Source organism: Ramularia collo-cygni, assembly GCF_900074925.1.
Source record: "Ramularia collo-cygni strain URUG2 genome assembly, contig: RCC_scaffold16, whole genome shotgun sequence".
NCBI classification, from domain to species: domain Eukaryota; kingdom Fungi; phylum Ascomycota; class Dothideomycetes; order Mycosphaerellales; family Mycosphaerellaceae; genus Ramularia; species Ramularia collo-cygni.
In genome coordinates, this window is record NW_019716270.1 from 172360 (window position 1) to 193346 (window position 20987).

The 20987-nt window shown below is 45.9% G+C and overlaps 9 protein-coding genes; 5 read left to right on the top strand and 4 right to left on the bottom strand.

Annotated features, from left to right (window-relative positions):
* Positions 1–7732: 7732 nt before the first annotated feature.
* Positions 7733–8935, bottom strand: RCC_08956 (related to cell wall glucanase; the record flags this gene model as incomplete). XM_023774201.1 has 2 exons in its annotated part: positions 7733–8075; positions 8142–8935. The coding sequence occupies 2 exons, from the start codon at positions 8933–8935 to the stop codon at positions 7733–7735; spliced, it is 1137 nt and encodes a 378-aa protein (XP_023629969.1).
* A 1014-nt stretch (positions 8936–9949) lies between these two features.
* On the bottom strand, positions 9950–10665 carry RCC_08957 (related to endopeptidase Clp; the record flags this gene model as incomplete). XM_023774202.1 has 3 exons in its annotated part: positions 9950–10512; positions 10572–10590; positions 10642–10665. 3 exons carry the CDS (start codon positions 10663–10665, stop codon positions 9950–9952), a joined length of 606 nt encoding a protein of 201 aa, XP_023629970.1.
* A 579-nt stretch (positions 10666–11244) lies between these two features.
* On the top strand, positions 11245–12042 carry RCC_08958 (uncharacterized protein; the record flags this gene model as incomplete). XM_023774203.1 has 2 exons in its annotated part: positions 11245–11284; positions 11345–12042. 2 exons carry the CDS (start codon positions 11245–11247, stop codon positions 12040–12042), a joined length of 738 nt encoding a protein of 245 aa, XP_023629971.1.
* A 231-nt stretch (positions 12043–12273) lies between these two features.
* RCC_08959 (uncharacterized protein) lies at positions 12274–12951 on the bottom strand (the record flags this gene model as incomplete). The annotated part of the gene is made up of 1 exon (XM_023774204.1): positions 12274–12951. One exon carries the CDS (start codon positions 12949–12951, stop codon positions 12274–12276), a length of 678 nt encoding a protein of 225 aa, XP_023629972.1.
* Positions 12952–13243: 292 nt separating this feature from the next.
* Positions 13244–13521, top strand: RCC_08960 (uncharacterized protein; the record flags this gene model as incomplete). XM_023774205.1 has 2 exons in its annotated part: positions 13244–13371; positions 13446–13521. 2 exons carry the CDS (start codon positions 13244–13246, stop codon positions 13519–13521), a joined length of 204 nt encoding a protein of 67 aa, XP_023629973.1.
* A 374-nt stretch (positions 13522–13895) lies between these two features.
* On the top strand, positions 13896–14300 carry RCC_08961 (uncharacterized protein; the record flags this gene model as incomplete). The annotated part of the gene is made up of 1 exon (XM_023774206.1): positions 13896–14300. The coding sequence occupies one exon, from the start codon at positions 13896–13898 to the stop codon at positions 14298–14300; it is 405 nt and encodes a 134-aa protein (XP_023629974.1).
* A 625-nt stretch (positions 14301–14925) lies between these two features.
* On the top strand, positions 14926–15681 carry RCC_08962 (uncharacterized protein; the record flags this gene model as incomplete). The annotated part of the gene is made up of 1 exon (XM_023774207.1): positions 14926–15681. One exon carries the CDS (start codon positions 14926–14928, stop codon positions 15679–15681), a length of 756 nt encoding a protein of 251 aa, XP_023629975.1.
* An 809-nt stretch (positions 15682–16490) lies between these two features.
* Positions 16491–19292, bottom strand: RCC_08963 (related to DNA ligase I; the record flags this gene model as incomplete). Its single annotated transcript, XM_023774208.1, has 1 exon — positions 16491–19292. The coding sequence occupies one exon, from the start codon at positions 19290–19292 to the stop codon at positions 16491–16493; it is 2802 nt and encodes a 933-aa protein (XP_023629976.1).
* Positions 19293–19628: 336 nt separating this feature from the next.
* RCC_08964 (related to zinc-binding oxidoreductase ToxD) lies at positions 19629–20847 on the top strand (the record flags this gene model as incomplete). XM_023774209.1 has 3 exons in its annotated part: positions 19629–20123; positions 20182–20242; positions 20306–20847. The coding sequence occupies 3 exons, from the start codon at positions 19629–19631 to the stop codon at positions 20845–20847; spliced, it is 1098 nt and encodes a 365-aa protein (XP_023629977.1).
* Between the last annotated feature and the right edge of the window lie 140 nt (positions 20848–20987).

Sequence of the window (20987 nt, forward strand, 5' to 3'; positions counted from 1 at the left end):
AATAGAGATTATATAGGCCCTATTAGCTATAATCTCTAAACTAGGCTAGGACCTAGAAATATAAGACATCTTCTATAAACTTGCTTTCTCTATAATAGCTACCTAAACTGCATACTAGCAGAATATCCTAGTTCTAGCTACCTATAAGGAAGTAGTAGGAGATAAAGAATAGGGAGCAATATARATAGAAGCAATCTAGAAGGAACTRGATTYACTTATAAGCAACTAGACCTAGGAACTAACTATTGCTCTAAAAGGATYRAACCTTATAACCTTAAAATAGGTCTTTGCTATAAAAAGATTAGCAAGTAGTGCCCTTAATAAGTTAAAAGCAAGACTTATAGTAAGGGGTTTTTTATAGAAATATAGGATTAACTTTAAGGAGACTTTTATACTAACTGTTAGACATAAAACCTTAAGAACATTTATAGCTATAGTCTGCAAGGAAGACTAGGAACTCTATCTTATAGATGTTAATAGTGCTTTTATAAACAGTTACCTCTAAGAAGACATTTTTATAGCCCTACCTAAAGGAGTGGATCTTCCCCCTAGCTAAGTCCTAAAAATCCTAAGAAGCTTATATAGATTAAAGCAAGCTGCTAGAGACTAGAATTAGCTTTGTGTTTTAAAGCTTAAAGATTTAGGATTTATTTAGTTAGAGGTTAACCTATATCTAATATTCCATTATAGAAAGAATCTTATAGTTATAACATATATTAATAATATTCCAATTGCTGCCCTATTAATAAACTCTATAAACTAGTTTAAGAAGGAATTTAGAAAGATCTTTAAGATTAAGGATCTTAGAGAACTATCTAGAATCCTAGGAATAAACATTATAAGAAATAGGAAGCTTAGAACCCTAAAACTAGATTAAAGCTATTACATTTAGGAAAGTCTTTAGAAACTGGGCATTAAGTTAAAATTTTTAAAGCTAACTCTCTTACTAATAGACAATTATAAGGGGCTTATTAAGTTAGGCCTAAATAATAAGAGATGCAGTAAGGAGGAATACTAGATAATAATTAGAACATAGATGTAGCTAATAATTATAATAAGACTAGATATTGCCTTTGCAATTAGAAAGCTAAGTGCATTTTTAAGTAATCTATCTAAAGCCTACCTAAAAGCTTTAAAGAAAGTCTTAAGGTACCTAAGATTATTTCCTAACCTTARATTAACCTTTATAAGATCTAGATCTAGATGCTTAATTAGGTACTTAGACTTAGACTTTATAATAGACAAGTTAGAYAGGATCTCTATCCTAGGAAATRTRTTTAAGTTRTRYAATRCCCTAATTTTATAGATAAGCAAGAAGCAGAAATCTRTAGCAACTTCTATAATAGAAGCTAAGTTTATAGYAATAAATGYATATRTAAAACAATTATAGTTCCTTTTAGYATTRCTTAGAGAAATAGGTTAAACTAAGCTTATTAGATTATCTRCTTTTTAACTAACAATTAAAGCAGGAAAGGATATAGCTAAATAGCTTAGGCTAGTTTAACTCTTTAGGGACAACTAAGCCTACCTCACCCTTATAAAGGATGCACATATTTATAAAAGGTTAAAGCACATTAACATTGCATATAACTTTATAAGAAGACTTTAGTAGCAAAAGAAGATCTATGTAGAATACCTTCTAATAAAAGAAATAGTTATAGATAGCCTAACTAAACCTCTTACTAGTCCAAACTTCCAGACATATATAAATCATCTTAGTATATAATAAGCATTCCAAAATTTGGCAAAAGCATATAATCGAATATGTCCTCCGGACATATTCGATTAYATAATACTAAGTTAAGGAATTGCACTAAGATAGTAGCTAAGATAGAATTATACTACTAGGCTATAGAACTACCTTTCTACACTTAATAGAATCTTAAAAGATCTAGGGAAATGTATATAGTCTATTCTATCCTAAGTAGGAGTGTTAGAAAGTGCAGTTATAGAATAGCTGTACATCTAACATAACAGAGAGCTAAGTAGCTATAAGGTTACGTAACTCTATGTAGGGTAAAATCTCTTCTTAGGACATAGAGACACATCTCTAGATAATTAACTTAATTAACACATTAGTTCCTACTTTTAAGTACTGCCTGTCGGAGATAGTAAGCTAGTTAAAGATCAAGTTACTCTTGTACTCCACCTCTAAAATTCCGCGAACCTCCGACTAATATTTAACAATCCTTAGACTTTAGGAGAATTTCCTAAAAGAGTTATATACGAGGCGTAAGAGAGGCGGAGGCTATTAACGACCGTTCTCGCCGTTATTAGATATAGATCCGCGAAACTCGAATTTAGGATTAACTCTACCGCGAGGCGTAGGCGAACCGTTAGCTTCCTCCTCGCTCTTCGAAGAAGATTCCTCTAACTTAACTCTACTAAGGGCAGCATCGAAAGCATCTAAACTCTAGTTCTATATCTATAGCTACTATAATCTATAATTAGCTATACTCGTAATCGAACCGTAAAGGAGAAAGGAAGACTTATAACTTAAATACCCTAAGTAATCGCAGCTACATTATTAGCGAGGCGTATGCTACTCTTAACTATAGCGTAGTTAACTCTACCGCTACTACTAGAAGCTAAGACTAACGCCTTAAGACGCTTCTTCTTAGTACGCTTAAAAGCCGTATACTTCTTCGAGAACGCCGTAGTAGTTTCCTTTAAGTATACCTTCGCGTCCTTAAAGTCCTTATTACCGGAGTCTAATATCGTATTAGACTCCCGCTATACGATAGCGGTAAGCGTACGTATTAGGGGCTCTACCTTAGCGCATTCGTAGCAAGAATCGCTAGAGAGGTTAGTAATCGAGTAGATAACGAGATATAAGCGAGTAGACTTACGCGCACTTAAGATACTTTATAGGTGCTATACTAAACACTATATTATAGTTAATAGCTCTAGAATAGCCTTTACCTACTTTCTTAAGGTAGGTAAGGTAAGAGTCTAGCTTACTAGTAGCGCGGCGCTTCGACGCTAGCGTAACTAGCGGAGGGCTCGTAGGGTAAGCGCGCTTAGCTCGCTTAAGAGGCATAGTCGTATCCTTAATATAGTAGTTATTATTACTTAAAGAGTTTCGGAGAAACTACAAAAGTATTAGCTACGGCTTAGTTACTACGCAAACATTATAATAACTGCTTATACTAGAGATCGATAGATACCGTCCGCATTTAGCGACAAGGCGAGTCGCTAGCGATAATATGTCGAGATAATTATCTATACCCTTACTACGGCTATAGCAATTAAGGGAATTAAACCCTCGCTATTCTTAGTACGGTATTTAGCCTACTAGAATAAATATATATTAATTATTATTACGTTTAATATAGCCTTAACCGGCTAATTAATAGGGCATTTATATAAAGACTAATCTAAGGTCTTTAGAAAGATATAGTAGCTATCGCGGTTACGAGTCCCTAGCAGATCGCATATAATATACTAAGGGACGAGTTTTAAATTTATTAATTCGTTAGGCGGACCCTTTAATCTTTATCGCTTTTCCTCGGGAAAAAGTATATAGGAATTAAGCAGCGTAGAAGCTAAGCGCGTATCGCCCGCGGGGCGCTTATAACGCGCACTCTATAGATCCCTAAACTAAGGCTAGTTCGTATAGGGAGAGGAGATAATTATAAGGGCTAGGTAAAGCCTACCTTATAAGCAGTTATAGACTAAGGTTAACCGTAGCATATAGCTACGTTAAAGGAGGAATAGGAAAGCTTCCGCGAAGCTAGCTTAGCGTACGCGAAGCGACTTCTACTTCCTCGCGCACCGCGTATTATCGACCTATAAGAATTAGTCTTATCTCTAATCGAGTAATCGAAGGTAGTCGATATATTGCTACATTTTTACACCCTTATACTTACCTATCGCCGAGGGAAAGAGAGTAATAATAACACTTAGATAGTAAGTAGTAACGAGGATAGAGCTATTAATATTAAGAGCTAGATTTAAGAGAATGTTATCGATATAAAAGGTCTTTTAAAGAGTACTAAACTTACGGCTAGCTATCTACGTATTAGTAGTAGTATAGCGAGAATTATATAGAAGGATAAACAGAGCTAGTACGGCATTATTAAATAGTTAATATTATTCTATAGGGCTAGTAGGAGCGAAATATATATTACTATAGATATCGAGTTAGAGCCTTTAGTTATAATACTATTAATACTAGCTCTAACTTAACAAACAGCTACTATAATTTAACTCTCCGGCCTACCGTAGAATTAAGAGGGCATACGTATTACTAGCAACTTCTTAGAGGTAATAACAAGCCGGTAGACCTATAATAACCGCAACTATAGGAACTACGGCTTTTAGTATTACCTACCTCCGGACGCTCGTAATTACTATTTAAACTACTTTCCGATATATAAGTAATAGCTTATAGTATAGCAAAAGGGCATCTTAGAGGGAACACTTACTATAGACGAACTAAGCCCTACTATTATACGTAATCTAGTGCTTATAAAAGAGCGTAGTTTTATAAGCAAGGACGGTAGAATAAATAGTATCCGTAAGATAAAAAACGAGCTAATAGCATTAAGTAATAGTAATACTATTATTTACTATAACCTCGCTCTATCTATAACGCTAATACTAGGACTAAATAACGTAATATTGCCGCTATCCTTATAGCTAGAGGTTAAGCATAAACTTAAAGAGTTTATAGAGTATTATAGCCTTAGGAAAGAGTAGTAAGGGGAACTATAGAGAGCAGCGCTATAGCTTATTAAGCGGTTGTTAATTAATAAGTTCGTTGCTATCGTTAATATTACTAGCGTAAGTAATGCAGTTTAGACGAGGGCTAGTATACGTATTAGATATAAGATCAGAGCTATTCGCTCTACGTAGGAGTTTAAGGATATAAAGCGTAGGGCTCGTAGATTAAGGCTTTAATAACTTTTAAACTAACGGTCCGACTTACGTTATTTTTGTTCGAGCTTCTTTACCGTACTTAGTTATATTTATCTATATTTATATCTTATTTTTAGTGTGTATTAAATAGTATTGTTTTATATAGGCAGGAAAAAAAAGAGGATATATAAAGTCCGCTAAGCCCTATTAAGCTAGTCGTAGAATTATGTCTTATCTAAAATAGTTATTAATTTATTGCGTAGCAGCTAGTTAACTATATCTAGTTAACAGCATATTAAAATGTAGCTCTAGACGAGCTCGAGTTTTAAGTATTTATTTAGTAAATTTAAAGTATACGGTTATTACGTAATCGTGTGCTATGCTCTATAGATTAGAGTATTTTAGGGTCTAAGCGGTATCCTTAGCATCCCCGTATAGCCGCTAGCTTTAACTTCGTAAAAGACTTAACTATAACACGCTTACTAATCCTACGGAATCTAGCCGCCGTCGTATACGGCCGCTTTTAGCTATATATATAAGTAATTTAGATAACGTCTACGACGACTTATCGACTATTATAAGCCTCTTAATCGAGCACATGAAAATTATTAAATAACTCGAAATTTATAGGTTAATCCTTCCTTACTACTAACTCGCTCTCTACCGTCCTTACTACCGCTAAATACGACATCCTTACTATTCCCTATACTACTAACGTATAAGGATCTTACTATAATCTTTAGGGACATATAGCTTACTACCCTATAAGTAGTAATTAATAAGGCATTAGAGGTAATACTAGATATAAAACTAAGGATTAAATTACTTAACGGAAGGATTGTAGTACTTAAGGATATAGAGCTTCCTATATATATATAGTACGATTAGCCGGTAGTAACAAAGATAGAGGTAGATACTAGTTCTAAATTAAATAATAAACTCTAGCTATATCTACTCTTCTAAAAGTACTTCTATACGGTTGTCCGTAACTCTTTAGCTACGTTACGTACTATATCTATAAGGAAGCTCTCGAAGTTATTAACTATCTATATATTACGATGCCTCTTAATCTAGCTCTTTAGTATATAAAAGGACTGTTCGATAGGGTTATAATCCGGTAAGTAAGGCGGAAGTAGTTTAAGGAAGCAATTAGCATCGAGGATAGCCTATATAATAGCGTCGCTCCTATAGATTAAAGTATTATCTATAACGATAATTAAACCGGTTAGTAATTAAGGAAGGATAGTCTACTATAGCTAGTTTAGTATATCCTCTTAAGTAATCGATTCTTACTTTAAGAGCGGCTTATTAAGCTAGCTACGTATAGTTATTATAGGTATAAGAGACTACCGTTCTAACCGTTTAGCTAGTAAGCTCGTATCTACTAGATAGCTAATTAGACTCTATAAGTAACGCCTATTAAGTATAAGAGTAGGGCCTTAGAACGAAGGATAAATACTAACTACCTACTACTAGTCGTTCCGCTTATTATACGCGCTCTCGTCGATAAATACTAATTAGTTACGGCTCTAATCGACTACTCTTACTCGCTAGTAAGCCCTTAAAGCCGTATACCGCTTATCTATAATCCTCCGAGCTACCTTCTTCGAATACGTATACCGCCGAAGGAGCCTAAATATACTAGAGTCCGTAAAAACGTGTCTAGTTTAATCGAATATCTACTATACTATCTTATCTAAATACGCGTCCGGATACGCATAAATAAACTCTATAAACTTATCCTCTTCCGCTTATATAAGGCGCGTTCGGATACGCTAGCGTACGTAGAACGGAGGATACGGCTCTTCGAAGAGCTCGTAGCTTAGCCTTATAAATACGACGGTAGATCGCGCTACCTTATAAGAGAGGGTAATAGTATAGTTACTAAATATCGTCGTTTCGAAGGCTACGCGGAGCTAGTTATAAAGCGGAGGGGGTAGTTGTTCGCTAGGCCGGCGCGGCGTAAGGTACGGCTTCTTTAGAGGTTAGAAAAAACAATACCTTTTATATAGACTACCTACCGATATAGTTTAGACGATATACGGATAGTATTAAGAGGTTTTAGGTGCTATAAAGGGTGCTATAGTACTAATATTAGTGTGAGGGCCCTCAGCTAGCCTACTAACTAACTAGCCGAGGGGTGGCCGACGTTGGAGTTAAAGAATTATAAAGCCGGCCGCCTACATATCTGAAAACGGTAAATTTATTGCCGCCGGATTATGTCCGCTCCATCTCCAGACTATTACTATACACCCATCGGGTTTTAGGATAGCAGCTCGTGTCCTAGGCGTGGAAGTTTTCCGATCTAGGTCGACATCCCATTGCTCGTGTAAGATAGACCTAGTATACTTGCTCGACAATACACGAATAACGATCCAATGCGCCGAGTTAGTATTCTGTGAATTCGTTCTTACGACTGGTCCGCGTACAAGCGATGGATCCTCCATCTTAAATGCGACAATCGGGAGGTTCGTCGAGCTACGGCCGGCTTTTTGTGTCCCAAAGTCGATGAGGCGGGGGGGAACAGCGGAGTCCGCAGGCGTATCGACGACGGGAACGTCTGCTTGCACACGCATGATCGCCTTCACTGCACAAATGATGACAGTGGGACGTCACTCCAGAAAGATCATCATGCAGCCATAGTTGATGATGTCTCTGTACGGAACTGCGAAAAGCGAACCCGAGCCAGCAATAATGACATGCAGCAGCCGACTTACTCCGCACCGAGAAATGGTAGACGGGCAGATCTGATCAATGATTCTGTAACCGAATACACTGGTAAAAACATCATATGCAGAGTAGTAGTATCATCTACAAACCCATTCCCAAACGCCCCCCAAAAATCTGTCGTATTCTATCCTTTTCTTCCAAATCAAATCCTCCCCCGATTCAGCGGCACCTGCTGCTCCATCTTCCCATCCATCAGAATACTCTGCCTACTAACAGCAAAGTTGCCCTTGGCCATCATAGTCCTATACTCCATCAACTCGGCATTCTGCTCGGCCCACTTCTCATCATGCATCGCAGCTTCCAATTTCCCTTCCTTGCGCTGCTTGACGCAATAGAATCCAAACGCCACGAATGCGAGGAGGAATGCCGCGGCGATGCCGCATGCGATGCCGATTTTGGCGCCTGTGGACATGCCGGTCCATTGTTTGGAGATTTTTTGCGAGGTGCTTTCGGAGTTGAGGTGTTTGTATGCTTTGGATTTACCTCTGTGAGAAAGGTTAGAGGGTCTATTCGTGCCATTGGAATGGGTATTGGTTGGAGGTTCAACTTACTCGGTGATTTTAATGCTTGCAGCAGAACCACTCATATCGCCATATGCATACTCGGTAGCATTGGAAGTTCCATCCACGACTCTCAAACTCTTGACAGTCATGGTATATGGCGCACCACTCCAATCGGGTTTGCCACCAGCCCAATCCACCGTTCCTTGGTTTTTGGAACAGCCTCCGCACCAAGTTCCGAACTGCACGCGAGAGGGGGTTTGAGGGTAGAGGCCTGGCTCCGCGGCATTGACGGTTCGCACGAGGGCGTTGTTGAGGTAGAAGAGGATGCGCTCGGCRTTCCAATCAATGGTGTAGTTGTGGAAATCTTGCTGTGGACCATCCACTGCTGGGTATTCGGAGAACATTTGGTCGAGATTTCCCCAGCCGTAGTAGTTGTTGGAGACGGTCGTCGTGTTGCTGCCTTTGACTTCCCAGTCTATTTCATCCAAATCCTGACTGAGCAGAATGACGGTGGAAATGAGGCCGGTTCCAGGCGATGCCTTCATGATGAATTCTACGACTCCCCAGAAGATGAAAAAGGTCGAGATTAGGGTTACGGTATCTTTTTCGCTGGAGAGGGATAGTTGAGCACCATCGTCGCCGAATTGAATGAGAGATTTTCCGGCATCAATGGTCCAGAGATTGGGATTGAATTCGGTGGTGGTGGCGTTGTAGGTTTCCTCGAGTGTTGTTCCCAAAGCTGGGTTGACGGGACATGTTGAATTGCGGGGATTGCAGTTTGTGAATGTTTGCGCCGCGACGCGACCTGCTAGGATGGTGAGGGGGAGGAGGAGGCGAAACATGGCGTCTGCTGTCGTTTGACAATATCGAGCACGGTCGTGTTTCGCAGTGTAGAAGTACACCAGGGCCAGCCTGTGAAGGGTTCCAAGATAATGACTGTGTGTTGTGTTCAAGCAATGTGCGCGAAGATGTGAAGGATGAGAGAGAGAGGAGAGGTCGTTTACGCGACTGAAATGTGGAATGCTCCAAGTCCCAGGGGTCATAATTGTCTTTAGCGTTTGGAAGGAGTGATTGGGTGCAGTCCGGCGCATCTCAATCTATCTAGCGCAGGTACCACACCGATGCACCTGACGTCGATCATCTACGTATCTCCACCCAAACCGCCGGAGGGATGTGAAGATGATCAAACGGTGCAACGAGCGATGATGGAGGGGTTGCACAACTTGTGAAACCTGGAACCACATCCGCTGATAACGGTGCAGCATCATTGGAGGCCAGCATGACGACGTGTGTGATGTAGCCTTACCTCTGCCATGCAAATCCTCTTGGAAGGGAGTAAATCCCCGAAGCGGCCAAGCGTCCAGATCTTGGACAGGGATTTGAGGAGACCGTCGGTCGATAGTTTGCTCTTTTTCTTCCCTTTTTTTGCGTATACGAAAAAAGTAGCGTAGCATAGGCGATTGCTACTATTTTAGGTGGCTTCTACAAGACATCGTCATGATAACAACAATGCCAAGTGCTCACAACGGAAAGTCCCATCATCCATGTTATTTCGCAGTCTTGGAAAGAACATTGCATCGGTGGCCGAAACGGACTGGCTCCGGGAGATACTGTAGGTACCTAGTTCAGAGTTCATGTGTATGCCGACATGATTCGTCCCTTGTCTGTGCTGTGCTCTCCCACCGCAGAAAGTATACTGTTGTGCAGCTGGGCTGATAAGACTCGTGACAGGGTAGTATTCAGCATCTGAAGTCATGACTTTATCATACAATACTCAAGAGACAACGCAGCACCACAACAACACCCGCTAATGCTCGACGTCAATGCATTCCCTCCCATCCTTCACAATATATGCTTCACTTCTCCTCCCCACCAGCTCTCCGATCCAACACCTTATCCACGATCCCCCACTCCCTCGCCTCATCCGCACTCATGAAGAAATCCCTCTCCATGACCTTACCAATCTCCTCCAAACTCTTAACCTTGCCCGCCTTCTCCAAATGCCTCCGATAAATCTCATCCAACTGCCCTCGAACCCTCAAAATCTCCTTGGCATGAATCGCTATATCCGTCGCTTGACCCGAGTACCCACCACTGACCTGATGGACCATAATCCTACTATGCGGTAAACAGAATCTTTGTCCTGCAGCGCCTCCACAGAGGAGTAAGGAGCCCATGGAAGCCGCTTGCCCGAGACAGATGGTCGTGACGGGCGCGGAAATGTATTGCATAGTGTCGTAGATGGCGAGACCTGCGGTGACGGAGCCGCCGGGGGAATTGATGTAGAGGGAGATGGGTTTGGAGGGATTCTCGGCTTCGAGGAAGAGGAGTTGGGCGACGATGCTGGCGGAGAGCACTTCTTCCACCTCGCCATTGAGGCAGATGATGCGTTCTTTCAAAAGGCGGGAGAAGATGTCGGCTGGTGGGGGGTGTCAGAATGTACATGGTATGAAGATGAGGATGAGTGTATTGGATTACAGGTATGCCAGCCTCCACCCTTGAGAATGTTAGCTTGCGGTGATGCAGTAGATCTTGAAGGTGTACATGCCACTGTTTCCGTCACAAAAGGCATTGGTAGAGCTCCCGTAGGTGCTCCATTGGTCTGCTGTCTGGGAGTCCCCGCAGATGTAGGCGCAAAGGGCGGAAATGCAGAAAACCGACGGCGGGACATCTGTCTGAGAACATGAGAGCGTGTCGCCCGAAGGCTCGAACGTGCGATGAATTCCATCTGGTGTTGTCGTGGGTATGTGTGATCGAGCCGATCAAAGCCCGCTGAAGCTCCAAGGCAAGGGAAGGCAAGGGAAGGCAAGCTATCGATTCCTCACGTAATCAGCCTTACGGCTCTCACGAACCTCACCTGCAGATCCCTGTTCATTCACTTACATCTCTCTCCATGCAACATGTGACACGCCTATCCGGCTCGCGTCTGCAGGCACGAATCCACTTCCGAATCCATCATGTCAGGAATTCCAGCTCATTCATCGCATTGGAACGAGCAGAAGAAGGAGATTCTCCTCCAGCAAGAACGCTCCGCTCTCGATCCCATGGAAACAGCTCCCTTCCAATCTCCGCTCTCTTCGACCCAGTAACAATAGCAGCAAGAACAAAACATGAAGAACCGAAACCCCTCCCACCACAAAATCCCACGGAAATGACCGACTTCCAGCGAGACCTGGCCCAGAATGTCCACGGTACGCACGCCAACGAAGACACACCCCTACACACAAGGTCCTAATACAGCAGAAATATAGCACAAGCCCTAGCAACCCCAATCCGAGCCTGCGTCCTAACAAAAGCCCGTCTACCCTCCCACTTCCTCATCCCTTTCGTCTCCAATCTCCCCCCAAAAACCCCCAATGCACAATCCACACCTCCCCAACCCCCCCTCCTCATCAAACCCTCCCTCGTCCCCCGAATCGGACCCTGGAAATCCTCCCAACCTTCAAGCTACATCCTAGCCTCCCACTCCGCCATCGCCCATCTCATCGGCCCGCGAACGCGCAAGAAAGAAAAGGGAGGTTCGAAATGGGCCATGTTGGTCAGTGAGCGCATGAAGAAACCTTGGGCCATGAGGGAGAGGAAGAGTGTGGATAAAGTTGCGGTTGCGAAGGAGTGGGAGTGGGATGAGGAGATGGATGAGAGGGTCAAGGGATTACTTGGGAGGGAGGTTGTTAGGAGGGTTAGGTGGTGTGTTGGGCAGGAGGAAGATTTGGTTGGAAGAGTTGGTGAGGGTGATGGGGAGGACGAGATTGTGGTGAGGATTGGTGGGGAGGGAGATCAGATTGCGGGATTCGATTTGAGGGAGATGGTGGATGAGGAGGCGCTGGTCGAGTTACGTGGATTGTTCGATGGAGCGGATGCGTTTGTCTTGAGGAGGCATTCCAAGACTGTCATCACGCATTTGGCTCTGGAGGCGCTGAGAAACTACACAGAAGAAATTGACACATGATTGAGTTCTCTGGAAATGGTGGATCTTCGCTGCTACTCCCCACTTACAATCTCGCTCTATCGGCTCGCCATTGCCGGTCTCACTCTACGGTCGTGCCCCATTTCAACGCGATCCCAGTGCCGCGACAGCAATGGATGCCATCTCGCCTTAGCGGCATGGCAAGATTTCCATGAGCAGCCTTGACTCGTTTAGCCGCTTCTCGTGCGCTTCTGGCGTTCGACCCCGTATTCCCTATCCTTCGATCAGAGTACCCGGGGGTAGTGACGTGAAGAGCTCGAGGATGTGCAGTAAGCCACATTCAGGAGACTCTCTCCTTAAGCACACGAACAATGAACGGGCGTACCAAGCAGCTTTGTATGGTAAAGTTCTCGCTGTGCTGCCAGAATGCAGCACGAAGGGAACTCCATCCTCGTCGGCGCGCATCGTGAAGCAAACACTGGGCCATGAACATCGAAAGCCTTTGAGGCCATGCTTCCTCAGCACAGACATGCTCCGGAGTTTTGCCCCGATGATTCCCATCTGTTCCAGGAAGTCGCCTATGGACTCGGCGAGGTAATGACCTTGTTCAGCCAAGTTGATGTTGAACACATCGATATCCCAGAACACCTTCGCGGCAGCCTCGAAAACCGGCCCAGCTTCCTTGTAGATCAGCTTGCAAGTAACCAGAAGGCTAGTCTGTGGGTAATGGTCCTTGGCTTTGAGCAGGTCGATCTGGCGAGGTTCTTTCTTGCCAAGCATGATGCTCTGATCCGACACCGCGCTCTCCTCCAATGCTGCGCTTTCCCCTCCTGCGTCATCGGCTTCGCTCCCGACATAGACTCCGACCTCATCCGGCACGCTGTCGCCGAATGTGTACTCGTAGATGCGGACTCTGAGCTCAGCGGGCAACTTCATCAGGCGGCTTGACATGTTTGCACGGTAATGAAGGTGTTTGGAGAAGCGGCGCTGGTTGTGGTGTGGAGAAGATTGCTGGCGGTCGCGGAATGGCTGGAGTTGTGATGTTGTGGTGTGTCGTTGGATTGTGTTTGTGTGTCGAAGAGCAAGAAAGTGTTGAAGTAGCAACGAGAGTTCGATGCGCACGCTACCTTAGCGTTCCACTACGCCRGGAGCGCATGTGAAAGAGCAAGAGCGGACGGGAGCTTTACTACGAGCGCCACCATAGACTCACTGGCTTCACTTCAAACAATCAACTGGTTCAACAATGCAGTCGGGACTCTCCATTGGTGTGCTATTGAGTTCGCCGCATCTCTCCGCGCCGAAGATTACAGATGCGAACCGGGCAACGACATTGGCTATGACTCTGAAGATACGTCGCCTTCTCACACCCGAGTCAGCTTCTACCTCTACCTCGACCCCGACCTCCCTTACCTACATAGGTAGATTTGTATCTAWCAARCTCTTAGTACCAGCACCAGCACCCCAACGACCAAGCTACGGAACATGCGGTCATCCCCTCCCCCGCTTCGAAGCGCATCTTGATGCCTCCCACAGCATCCAATCCACTCACATAGGGAGTTCCGGATGATGTCGAAGAGGACGCAACATCCAGGCCGCGGAACATGGACTCTGTCGACTTGAGGAGGAGCTAAAGGTGACCATCGAGAGCATGGAGTACCATTTCTCTAGCATCGATCTTTCAGCACCTTGACAACTTGCATACCGCATGTCATTATTTGATCCCATCGCTATCTTCCTCATAGTCTCTCAAAACAGTCAGCCATGTCCAACTCTTTGGCCAACACAGTCTGGAAGCCTGTGAGCAGACCTAGAAGTAACAGCCAACCCATACCAACCCTGCTCGAAAGACCTACCTTGCTCCCACATCACACAAACTCTCCAATCATATCACCACAATGCAAAGCTACCGTCATTTCGAACAAACACAAGGCGAGCTCTGCTCGCTCCCCGGCACAATATACAGAATTTCCTACAAAGCAGTAGGAACCTACCGATGCCGCACCTGCATGTGCATCTACGTCAAGTTCAAGGACGATAGCGTCTTCATCGTACATATAATAGCGCAAAATATGACAACCCCTGAACAGCTATCAACCTTGAGCGGTGAAGAAAAGTACGACGTCGTCTGGACATTCGGACAGGAGAAAGGTGGTAAACTCAAACAGTCTGTGTATGAGCAACCCGTATCTCAACTCGGGGAGGGACGACGCGATCAGGCAGTAACGATGCTTGATTTCCTCAAAGATGAAAAGCAATGGAGAGACGGCTTATACACGATGGATGAAAGAAGCGATCGATGAGTCTTTCAACGGGATTGAAATTGAAGCGCTTGATGGACTTGTACTTGTTGCAGCACCTGGTATGGAGACGAAAGTCTTTGGATGGGAGATTGATGCGGATGGGTCTCGGGTGATGAGATGACGCCCGAGAGGTATGGCTGGTAGTCCTGTGACCAACCTTTATTTGACCAGAAAGACTCGGATGATATGGAAAAGGGGAATCGGGGATTCTTAAGCGTCGGTGGCGAGTGGAGCGTGGGAAGGAGCAAGGTGGAGGGTTTGGAGAATGCTCGGGTTGGATTTTCATACTATCATTGGCAGGCTCGAAATTCTGATTGATGGGTTCAGCAGTCTCAAGAATCGACTGATGGCTCGTAAGTCCTCACTCTTCTCATTATCCACGTTGCAAATAGTGCTACCACCCTCATGGCCACCTCACTAAACCACAACCATACACTGCGCGATGGACATGTAGTGTGGAAGAAGATGAAGCAGCACTCAATCACTCGCAGCAGCCAAACGATTCCAGCTCTTCACAGCAAACAAATATCCAGAAACCCACTCGCAAACTCGCAAGCAACAGCTCCCCTATATAACTCCCACCCATCAGCATCCCTACCATCCCTCCCAACCACCGCACTCCAAAATGCAACACTTCCGCCACTACGATCAAAGTTTCGGCGAGCTCTGCAAACTCCCGGGTGTACTACAAGACATCACCTACCACGCGGTAGGAACATCCGAGTGTCGAACCTGTCTATGCCTCTATGTGAAATTCACCGACGAAAGCGTCTTCATCGCACACATGAGCGCCTCACTCATCGACGAATTTCCACCACAATCATCATCATCATCATCATCATCATCATCGATAAGCAAAGAGGCGAAAAGGGAAAAGAATTTGGCAAACTGGACATCCTCCGCAGAAAAAGGAGAATCCCTCAAACAATTCGTCCTGAAACAACTCCGTTCCTCAGCAGCAACCGGTTCAAAAGAAGACCTAAGTAACAAAACCCCCATTGAAGCATTCTTCGTTTGTCCCGCAATCGCATACCACGGTCCCACAGCCAACGGAAGATATATCCGCGACGCTATTCAGGAATTCTTTCATCCGTTCCCAGTACAAGCTTTTAAAGGACATGGATTTGTCGCTGGACCGGGAATTTCGACTGTGGTGATGGGATGGGATGATGGAGCTTTGGAGACGGAACCCCAGCCGTCGGAAAGAGAGAAGGGACCGAATGTGTATGGTTGGAAGGAGGTGGGTCGTGTGGTGGTTGATGATGAAAGTTTTGATGATATGGAAAAGGGGCAGTGGAGTTTTTATTACTATATGGATAGGTGGGGTACTCATGGTGAACAGGTTGCACGGTTTGATGAGAAGGAGTATGGGGGGAGGTGAGTGGTAGGTATCTGGTTGTTTTGGCGTGGAATTCCTCCTGGCTCGGTTTCCATGATGTGCAAAAACAGTACTAGACAGTCGAATGGAAGTCCCTCGACTCTGTCAAAGATCCTAATCGTTCACCTCCAACCCCCTCTTTTCCTTCCATTAACCCAATCCCCGTATCCCCATCCTCTAATCAAACAAACTCTTACCTAGAACGTACGAGACCTTTATAACCCCTGGAAGAACATACCTACCTATCCCCTATACTCAAACTCCGACCTAAACCCTACATGATTCCAACATCTTCTTCTCGTATACCGACGAATTTCTTTTATCCTATACTCTAATACCTACCGATATTCAAAGCATATAAAATCACCACCTCCTAGTCGAAAATACCTATACTCCCCTACACTCTTTTTATAATTAGTATTTATGTAAATCTCCTCCGTAGCTAAAATAACCTTACTCTTGAGATCATTGTTAATAACAAGCCCTTCTTAAGCTGAAATCTCATCACATCCCAAATCCTCCATCTTGTTCATTCGCGGGAGGATAGAAGATATAATCCCAAAGTCGAGTCTCCTCCTACGAAGAAGGTCACGACATTGTATTATACTCCTTATTCCCTACTAGACAGACCCACAACAAAACTCTCATACTCGGACAAACAAGATCTACTAAACCGGAAATTATCAAAAGTTTACTTAGTATCGTAGGATATAAGTAAGGGGGTTTGATATCTAGTCGATCGCCCCTTAAAACGAGTCCTCAGACTGAAGGAGGTAGATTTCAACCAAAAGAACAACATCCACCAGCCTCACTCAATCCTCCCCATCTTCCCCATCCTCCCCCTCATCCCCATCCCCATCTCCCTCATCCCCCTCTCCCTCCTCCCCGTTCTTCTCCCCCTCCTCAACTTTCCCAACCTTCCCAACCCCCCCAACCCCCCTCCCAACCTGCTTCCTCCACAACCCCGCCAAAAACCCACTCGTACTCGCCTCCTCCAACCCTTTATCCTCCCTAGCCCTCAAAAACCTCGGAAATCTCAAACTCATCCCCCTCTCCTCCCCTCCCCCAACCAAACCTTTCCCAGCCGTATACGTAGGACTAAGAGTAACATCCGCGAACCCCACCTCCCATACTTCCTGCGGTTCAAACCACACGTCCGGCTCACCGATGTAATCTATATAGCTTGGTCGACTGATGATGTTACAACCATTCCCTGCCCCACCATCGTCTTCTTCTTCATCCTCGGGGTTGGGAGTGGGATTATATTTCTTCCGATTGGATTTATAAAATGCGTCCGAAAACCCCGAGATACATTTCGTCACGACTTCCAGACTTCCGGTTTCGGGGTTACGACAGGCGAGGAGGATGGGGGACCACCAGGCATGTTTACGTCCTTGGCCGTGCCAGGCGCCGACGGGGATGAGGTCGATGGTGTCGGTGAGGGTGTTGTAGTCCTTTTTCACTTTGAGCCAGGAGTCTAGACGTTTGTCGGGTTCGTAGGTGGCGAGGAGGGGTTTGCGACGAGTGGGGGGAGGTTTCTTGGAGGTGGTGTCGTTCTTCCTCTTAGAGGTGGGGGTTGATTTTGGGGGTTTTGCTGGGGGTTTGGAGATGGTGAGGTTGTTTACATCTTCCCCTTCTTCTTCATCTTCTCCTCCGACGTCCATGTCTGCTTGGAGGTCGGGGTTGGGGAGATTGTCCAGTACTTTGACCATGATGCCCTCGCACTTGATATCCGTAGCTTGCTTGAAAAAGGCGCTGACTTGGTCAAAATCGGCCGAGGTGGCATCCATACTTTGCACCCAGGTGAAGTGATTCGGTATCTCCACAAACAGACTTCGCAGCAAACTTCGTCGTTCCCGAAAGGGACGATCCAGCAGTTCCTCCCCATTGAGGTACATCAAATCAAAGGAGAAGAGACATACGTCGACCTTGACACTCTGCACCACCACGTCCTTTCTCGCTCGATTGGCCAGGATTTGAAAGGGTTTCAAATCTCCCGACTCTCGATCCACCGCCACGACTTCCCCTTCGAGGATGAAGCTTCTCACTCCTTCTCCCCGGATTTGAGGTACCAGAGCTACCAGATCGGGATACTTGTCCGTCATCAACTCCAGATGACGGGAGAAGATGGTGACCTTTCCTGCATCATCGCAATGGACTTGGGCTCGCTGGCCGTCGTATTTGAACTCGCAGGCAAAGTCCCGGCCGTTTAATTTGGTGAGCATCTCCCCCAAATCTCTCGTGATGCTTCCCAGCATAGGTCGTAAGGGGATATGCAGAGCGAGGCCACATCGGAGAAGGAGTTCGTCATCGATCCCAATCTCCAACAAAGTCGGGACGAGATCGTTGTAGTTTGGGCGTCGGGCGAAGCAGGCCTTGACCAATTCCTCTCCGTGAGAATAAGCCTCTGCCAGATCTTGCTTGTTCAGTTTGCGGAGTTCCGACTGTGGTCTTGTGGGGAAGGTGGCATTTGGGGGACGGGAAAGAAGGAAAGCTCTCGACAGTGCAATCAGCATGGTCGTCTTCACCGCACCGATTCGGAGATGCTGCACGAGAGTACGGACAATGTACCGGCTCTCTTCCGCACCTCGCGCGTCTTGGACGAGGCGCTCCACAATACGCTGCTTGACTTCCTGACTCCCTTGACCTGCACTCTTGGCGATTTTGAAAAGAGCGTCGTAGACACTTTTGATGGTGAGGGGCTTTGGTTTGCGCAGGGTGAAGGTCTGCCGCTTCTTGGCCTCAAAAGCAACATCTCCCGCGTCTCCATGTTTGTTGTACAGCGTCTTCAGGGAGGAGTTGTCCAGCCCACAGACCTTCTTCAAGGCCTTGGAAATGGCCGAGCCACCCAAACCGAGTTCTACATCGATATAAGGTGGGGAGATGGAGTTGGTGGCCAGCCAGACGGCGGGCAGTAACGAGTCGGGATCTCCTTCAATCAGCACTCGGAGAAGGTTGGTGAGGGTATCGACAATCTTGATGCGAGATTGGGTACTATTCACGAGAACGAAGCAATGGGTGAGGAGGGCATATGTTGCCAGGCCATCTTCGGCTGCCCACTGCTTCTTCAGGTCGGGAAGGTAGGTCTGAGGGTTGAAAGTGAGGGGTGATTCGTCGAAGGGAATGCTGTGGGATGTTGTGTCTTCATCTCCTGTAGCTGATTGTAGTGATAGGGTTCCCTTTTCCTTCTTTCCCATGCCCGCAAATGCATTCCTAGGTGGATTATCTTCCCCCTTTGCTGTGTCGTTGATTCTTGCATCCTCCACATGGCCATTTCCATGACCTTCTCCATTTCCATGAATATCTTCCTTGCTATGACCATCTCCACTGCCATGACCATCTCCATTGCCGTTGCCATTTACATTGCTCTGCCGCCCCATTTCCTCGGCATCCCACTCGGCCTGTAATTTGCGAGCCAATTGCTCGTCCGTCCATTCTTCATCGCCTTCATCCTTGACTATACCATCTCCTACCCTCYCAGATGCAACACCTTCCCCCACCTGCTCTTTCGCGGCCTGCTGATTTGCGCGTTGTTTGCCGAAGAAATGCTCCAAACTGCGAGCTGGCAAGGCATTACCATTATTCTGCTTCCGTCGCTTGTTGGGGGTGCTCATGATGGAGATGTGGGACCAACATTGGCCCGTTTGGATGAAAATGTCCCCCTCCACATGTCGGAAGCTCTACCTTAGCTTTGCCTACGTGATGGGAGGTGGGAGGTAGGGCGGGAGGAAAGCGCCGTCATTGTTTCTTGCCGAAATGACGCAATTCTGACAAATCAGCCGGCATTGGGGAGTGGAGCTCGCTAGGGCAGGTGAGGTACTCCTCTCGTCGTCGACATATAATAAGGAAGGTAGGACATGTTTGCGACGAGGTCGCTACCTTCTCTCCTCAAATCTCATCCCATTCCGACCATTCCGAGGCAGTGCACATATCATCCCTATTCCACCATCATGACATCTTCAATCCCCAGCACGCAAAAGGCGATAACGATCCATGGCAACGTCGCCAAGGTCAACAGCAATGTGCCCGTCCCGCAGGTCAAACCCACATATCTACTCGCCAAGGTGGATTCTATCGCTCTGAACCCGACGGATTGGAAACACATCAACGGGAAGCGGGCGGCGGAGAACGGCATCAGCGGCTGTGACTTTGCGGGAACGGTGGTCCAAGTGGGCGCTGATGTGAGCAAGCACTTCCAACCGGGGGACCGCATCGCCGCCACGACACACGGGGCCAATGCCAGTGAGCCCACGGATGGTTGTTTTGCAGAATACGCCCTCGCCAAGGCCGATTTGGCCGTCAAGCTTCCCGACTCCCTGTCGATGGAAGATGCTTCCACTTTCCCCCTCGGAGTCTCGACCGTGGGCCAGGGTTTGTTCCAAAAGGCCCTCAAGCTCAATTTACCCACCAATCCCACGAAGAAGGGAGAGACCGTTTTGATCTATGTTTGTCGCCCCATCAACACCATCTATTGATGATAGAATTGCACTGACCGTTGCACAGGGCGGTTCGTCGGCCACCGGTTCTCTTGCCATTCAATATGCCAAGCTCGCAGGATACAGAGGTATCACATCATGACTGAATCAAAATCTAGAATGATGTGTGGTATTGACAACTCCTCTCCCAGTCATCACCACGTGCAGTCCACACAACAACGATTTTGTCAAGTCGTTGGGTGCCGAAGCCGTGTACGACTACAAGAGCCCGACCTGTGGCAAAGACATCAACCGAGACACCAACGATTCATTGAAGCTGATCTGGGATACCATCTCCTTGCCAAACACCGGCAAGATCTGTGCCGAAGCCATCTCATCCGATCCCTCGGGCGCCAGATATGGCTCCATCCTGCCCGTCAAATTCCCAAAGGAAGGCGTGGAGACCACCATGACATTCATGTATACCATCTTCAATGAACCCTTCTCCAAGGCCGGTCGCGACACTCCTGCCATCCCCGAAGATTTCGAATTCGCCAAGGACTTCTTCGCCATTACTGAGAAACTCCTGGCCGAAGGTAAACTCAAGACGCACCCCGCAAAAGTCGGACCCAACGGTTTAGAAGGCGCTCTGCAGGGCATGAAGGATATGCAGAATGAAAAAGTGTCGGGAAGTAAGCTTGTCTACCGTATTCGGGACACTCCCGCAAACTCCCAAGCGGAGGTAGAGTACTAGAAATAGGTTGAAAGTCTAACCTTTTCCCTCGTGTTGTTGATGATATTGTATCCCCCATGAACGTTGCAAGCAGTCAATTTTCCAATTTCCATTTCCAACCCATTCATCACATCCGTCCACCTCCGACCCAAAAAACACTG